General features: G+C 35.3%; 1 protein-coding gene across 1 annotated transcript in view; it reads right to left on the bottom strand.

Moving 5' to 3' along the window:
- Window positions 1-5,870: 5,870 nt before the first annotated feature.
- The window catches only part of MSH4 (mutS homolog 4), a 96,713-nt gene continuing 95,710 nt past the window's right edge, over window positions 5,871-6,873 (bottom strand). Inside the window, exon 20 of the mRNA XM_065881894.1 lies at window positions 5,871-6,417. Within this exon, the coding sequence (XP_065737966.1) occupies window positions 6,226-6,417 (192 nt within the window). The 3' untranslated portion in view covers window positions 5,871-6,225. The remainder of the gene's footprint in view (window positions 6,418-6,873) is intronic.

Genomic DNA, 6,873 nt, shown 5'->3' with positions numbered 1-6,873 from the left:
ACTTATGTATAACTGAAAGTTTGTATCTTTTGATCACCCATTTCATCTACCCCAAATTATATGTTTGTTTGTTTTTGTTCTGGTATGCGGGCCTCTCACTGCTGTGACCTCTCCCTTTGCAGAGCACAGGCTTTGGACGCACAGGCTCAGCAGCCATGGCTCACGGGCCCAACCGCTCCAAGGCACGCGGGATCTTCCCGGACCGGGGCATGAACCCGCGTCCCCTGCATCAGCAGGCGGACCCCCAACCACTGCGACACCAGGGAAGCCCTATATGTATTTTAATACAAAAAAAGAAACAGTTTTGACCCAACATCACATCAAAATGAAACTATTATCAGTTAAATCTGCATATCCTTTGGTTACAAAGAAATTTATCTTAAAATAATTAGAATGTATTCTACAACAATTTTTTAGCTCTTTGCTTTTTCAATATCTAGGGTATTAGATTGTTCTCTATATAACTATGTGGTCAAACTGTTGCAACATAAAGATGAGAACTGGAAGATAATTCTCCATGGGTCTCTCATGTTTCCACCTGTCTTATGAGCAGAGGAACTGTCTTACTCTTGACTATCTTTTTAAGGATGTTTGTATAGTGAGCAGCCTTAGAAGATAGAGAGAGTGGCTCCCTCTGAGCAGAGGGCAGGTTTGCTCAATATCTAATATAATAAAGGCAATGTCTTCCTCTGGGGAAGTGGTCAAGGAGGTTTGCTTGAAGTTCATTTTAAAAGCCTGGAGTTTCCCAAGCTTGGGATTCTTCAGCTATAACACCAATCCACTGTGTGCACATCTACCTGGACAACTACACATCTTAGAGGATGGGAGTACGTGGAACCAACACAAACAAGAAGCTCATGTTGCATGCTGCGCCACTAGTAATAAAGTTCTTCGTTTCTGACCCAGTCTTTTGTCTTGACAGAAAACAGTATGGTAAGCTAAACTGCTAGTTTGCAAGTTAAGGTAAAAATCTTAGACACTTCACAGTCCTTGACAACGAGAATCTGTTCCCCACCTCATCACGGCATTTAGATCGATTTCAGTAGATTATGGTAGACAGTATCCATCCTCCCTATCTGCAATCTGGGGACTATCAAAATTTGACAATTCATATGAAAAGGGCATTCATTTTGGTCCTATAGTAAGACAATACAATTGTGTGATTTAACTTTCTAAAGAACAGAATGGAAATAGCCAAGTAACAATACAACTAGATCACTTGCTTTTCCTCTCCTTCCACATTCGTTCCCTTAACTGCATTACAGGGTTGGATTATAGAAATGCTTATTTATTACACTTAAACTACATTTAATTATGATTGAGCATATTTTAAGCTCATAAATAAGTATATAGGAAGTTCAAACAACACACAATGTATTAATATTTGAATATTTTACCAGTAGAATATGATAATTATTTTAGTTGGAAATATGTGTTAACATGAAGAAAGTTAAAAAAAAAAAAACCTTAATCTAGCTTATAAAGAAAAACTAGATTGCTCATCCAGATGAAGTGATTCTTCTGGGCAAATATTTTAGCAAATCTTTTTACATATATTCCCTAATTTCCATCCACTCTAACAGAGCTTAATGAATTTTATCTAGTCATCACTTCTACCGAACATGGCTCATACCTATGCTAAAGAGTGGGCAACAAGCAGCACCTAAATTTCTGGAACTTCTTTCTTCTTCTTTTTTTTTTTGGGGGGGGGGCATGTCACATGGTTTGTGGGATTTTAGTTCCCGGACCAGGGATCAAACCTGGGAACGTGGCAGTGAGAGTGCGGAGTCCTAACCACTGGACCGTCAGGGAATTCTTTGAAACTTCCTTCTACTGGAATTCTTATTATTTCCATATTTCTCAACATGGCTGATGGTATCACCACCTAGAATCATATTTAACTCTTCCCTTCTGTATTAATTTGCTAGGGCTGCCATAACAAAGTACAAAAATTAGGAGGCTAAAACAACAGTAATTTATTGTCTCACAGTTCTGGAGCCCAGAAGCCTAAAATTGAGGTGTTAGCGGAACCACACACCCTCTGAAAACTGTAGGGGAATCCTTCCTAATTTCTGGTGGTTTTCCAGCAATCTTCGGCATTCCTTGGCTTGTAGATGTATCACTCCAATCCTCTGTCTTCACATGGCATTCTCCCTGAGTCTCTGTGTCATCACATGGCAATCTTCTTATAAGGACACCAGTCATATTGGATCGGGGCCCACCCTACTCCAGTATGACCTCATCTTAACTAATTATAAATACATTTGAAATGATCCTATTTCCAAATAAGGTCACATACTGAAGTACAGGGGGTTAGGACTTAACGAATCTTTTTCAAGGGGGCACAATTCAATCCATAACACCTTCCCCTCACTAAAAAATCGGATAAGTCATGAATCGCTAAATCTGGTTAATCAGCACTAAATCTCCTTAATATCTTTCAAATCAATGTCTTCTCTCCTCCACCAGCCACTCCATCCTCTCCATTCTCCTCCTTTACACACACACACACACACACACACACACACACACACACACACACACAACCCTGTTCCATTCTGTTTCTACCCTTAATCATCAATTCTCTTCTGCACTACTGAAAGAGTTTCTTAAACTATCTCGTCTCCTTGGTTTCAACCACACATCCCAAAACCATTTATGCTACCACCCAGATGATCTTTCTAAAATGTAAATCTTATCATGTTATTCCTCTACCACCACCACCACCCTCTTCCACTCTCCAGCAACAGACCTTAAAACTCTTCAGTCATCTAAAGGAGAAACTGATATAAAGCCCTTACTTCATCTTTTTGCCACTCTCTCATATGCACTCTATCCCCCAGCTAAACCAAGCTGCTTACTGTTTCACATCTCTTTGCTTTTACATACGCTGATCCTTATCTAAAATGCTCTTCCCTTCCTGAACACTTGACATATTTTACTACCTTTTAAACTCCCTTGACCCACAAAGAACTGTAAACATTTTTTGTGCTACTACCCTTCTTATGTTCCTCTATTATCATACTTATCACATGGTGTTCCAACCCTACTACATGCGTTTTTTTCTTAACTACACCTGAAAAGCCTACCTCAAGGTCAGACATCTTTTGTGCGCCTAGCACCTAGTACGTAGTCTGTTCCATAATAAATATTATTGAATTATATTTTTGGTAGTTTTTTACCAAACTCTGAAACTTTTGCTTGAAGTGAAAGATTTAAAAATGTGCTACCAGAGAGGTTAAACTAAAAAGCAGCTAAAAAATAATTTAGGAAAAAGAAAGATTTTTAAAAATCACTGCTTGCTAAAGAATGATCAGAATAGCTTTAAAATATTTTAAATGCATTACTCACCACATATCTATTAGAATGGCTAAAAAAAATTTAAAAACTGACAATATACCAAGTACTAAAGAAGATGTGGGAAAACCGGACCTCTCATACATGGCTGACAGGAATGCAAAATGGTATAAGCCCTCTGGAAAAGAGTCTGCAGGCTTCTCATGAAGTTAAATATACACTTACAATATGACAGGGCCATTCCACTCCTATGTAACCTAGATAAATTAAAACTTAACACTCACACAAAAATCTGTACACAAATGTTTATAACAGCTTTATTCATAATCACCAAAAACTAGAAACCTAAATGTCCTTCGGTGAGTGAATGGATAAACTGTGGTACATACAAACAATGGAATACCAGGCAGTAATTAAAAGGCTCAACCAAATGGATAAATTCTAAAGTACATTATGCTCAGTAAAAGAAGCCAGTCTCAAAAGGTTACATGCTATATGACTGGTAAAAACAAAACTATAGGGAAGGAATGCTTAACCATACTCAGTGATTGCTGGGTTAAAGTTAGGAGTCAGGGAAGAATTTGGCTACAAAGGGACAGTACTAAGGGAATCATCTGGTGGTGACAGAACTGTTCTGCATCTTGAATGTGGTAGTACCACGAATCCATAAATGTGCCAAAATTCATAAAATTGTAGACCAAAAAAGATTTAATTTTACTGTTATGCAAATTTTAAAATAAACAAATGTATTACTTCCTAGGCATGAGGATAAGCTGCCCTTTTCCTCTACTCCCATATACCTTACCCCTAGACTTAAAGATTACTTTATGTGAGGATAAAGGTGGAACAGACTAAAAGAATGGCTTTGAGATGGAAATTCAAGGAGTCTGCTAAAACATTATGGACATTTATCTTAAAAGACTGAATTATAAGATAATGATCTATAATTTTAGAGAAAGGCAAAGGCGAAGAGGTACTGAAGAGTAGAGCAAATAGACCTGAAAATTAAAGGATGGATTGTCTTCCTAGCATTCACCTCCATCCTATAGTACTACGACTTTATAATTATATCTGCATTTGATTTGCTTTTCCATATGTTTCAGCAACACACAAAATGACTGAAGAAAAAGTATTTAATTTTAAGAAGATATAAACCCATTTTTATCTCAGTATTCCAAATCTAAAATAAAAGGGATTAATTGGTTGGCTGCCATTTTTGCATCAAAAGCTGCAGAATGATGATGAAGAATTTCTTAAAAGTCTAGTGGAATTTAATATTAGGGTTAAATGTAAAGGGAAGTTAATACATTTGAGTAAATGATATTCAACATATTTAATACTTCACACCTGTCTCTGCTTGCCTGTTTTTCTTCCGCAGCCAGCTCCCCTTCTCCCTGGTATTGCTTTCTCCCTTTTCTTCCCTGCCCTCCCAAACAGTGTGCCATTCCCTTTTCCTCCTCAGTACCTTCTAGAAATTTGCCACAAACCTAAATTATCTAACTGCTTTTAGGAATGACTGCATAAAATATAATTCATTTCAAAGGCTGTGAATTTAAATGTGACTAATGGTCAAATTCAAATACTGTGGTGCTCTATTTCTAAAACATGAGAATAGGAAATAGAAGTAGTCTAATAAGACATTTAGTATATATCTAATGTAATTATTAACACTAATTTACAATTATTTTTCAAAAGAATTATGTGTGTCTTTCAAATTATAACTTTTTCAATATATCTGGCAACTAATGTGTACTTAGAATGCTGAATAAAGTAAAACATATTAGTATTACATTTTATAAAATAAAATATGTATATATTAACAAAAAATAGGGCCCTAATCAGTCTGTGAACAATTTTTTGTAACAGTAATTCACAGTAATACAAATAACTATGAATCTTACAGCTTACTGAATGTATACCCTGAGTTCCAGATACTTAAGTTTCCAAGAGTAATTTCCCTACCTTAGGCCTTTGGGCTGAGATTATGTGAGTAAGTCTTCTACTGAGACGTAACTATAGAAATAAGGTGTTTGAGAAGACAACAGCTCTTTGCAGTTACTGAACAACTGATGGTCTTCCATTTTCTTTTGTTCATTTATAAAACTAGAATAACCTTTGGGTTAACTCTAAAAGGTGGTGTGAGCCACATGCCTGTGGAAACACAATTTTATAAAATGCTCCCTTGTGAACCAAAAATTAAGGCAAACATATCAATATTACCTTTCTGCTGCCTTGTTTACTCACCTAAAAAAGATGGTCAAAAATGAAAATTTGGAAAAGGGAAAAGAGAAGAAGTTGGTGAGTAGAAAATGGAACACCTGGCTATTTGGTAACTACTCCTTGCAGAAACACTCTCTGTGTTACAAAATATCTATTTGTTGAATTTCACCTTTTAGAACTATACTGAATGCCAAAAAGAATACTTTAAAATTTTCGGTATCATTCTAACAAACTTCAGAAGCATCCAGTGTTGGAATTTGGGGGTATTAATTAAGAAATCATTGAGTCATAATAAGAATGTAAAAGAAATATTCCTTCTGAATAACAGTGTAAAAGAAAACCTCGCCTAAGTTTTCAGACCTGCAAAGAAAGATTTCTTTTAGCTAAACTATTTATGATAACATTTTAAACCATAACTTGTAAACATAAATAAACTTAACATGAAGTTTCATAAATGAGAAAAAAGCATCACGTTACACTTTTTTCTAACATAAAAATCAGTTCTTTAAATAGTTCTCATTTTTAAGTTATATAACAAATATTTTCTTATATAGAACATATAGATGATAATTCTGAGGTTAATATAATGTAATTTTCAATTAAAATACAAAATTTAGTAAATATTACTTTCTTTTGCTCTTGGGAAAAATGAATTCTAGGTTCCTCATATTAAGACATTATTTCATTAGTATAAGATGTGAGTTGTTATTATTCTTCAGTGTTTCCTGAAACTTGTTTAGCCCTGGGAAAATCTGCTTCATACTTCTTTTTGAGATTACTTAAATATGTTCGTAAACTGTCTGGATCCAATTGAGAGTTTCGAGCAGTTTGAACGAGCCTAGTAGCTAGATGGTACACAGCTCTCTGTCTTTCCATCTCAGGGGTACTCCTTTGGCTTTGCTGTTATTGAAAAAATATAGATAAAAATTAAAATATGAATACTATCATTTTTATTTTGGCAATATTCTATCTCCTTTCATAGAAATAAGAACTCAATGGTTAACCAATCCCTTTGGATAAGTCAGACCCATCCAACTAGCTAATCATGTACCAGAAGAAATATATGTTATTTTGGAGAATAACATTTCTCATGAGTATTTACTACTTTATGACAGATCCTTAATCCTTGAAAACCACTTCTCAATGAAAAAAAAATCTGCTAAATGGTCAAATATCTCAACACAACACCAAAGAGTAATAGAAAATCCACAGAGTTATGTTCTACAAACACTTTCTCATCAAAAAGGTATGGGAAAATAGCACTCTGCTCATTGCTATGCAGTATTCATAATTTTAAATGTCACTCAGAGTACTACTCTTTATCTCCTACTTTAATTCCCCAACAGATAAACTAGT

This window comes from Phocoena phocoena, chromosome 1 (genome assembly GCF_963924675.1).
Source record: "Phocoena phocoena chromosome 1, mPhoPho1.1, whole genome shotgun sequence".
Taxonomy (NCBI): Eukaryota; Metazoa; Chordata; class Mammalia; order Artiodactyla; family Phocoenidae; genus Phocoena; species Phocoena phocoena.
This window is presented reverse-complemented; position numbering and strand designations above follow the sequence as displayed.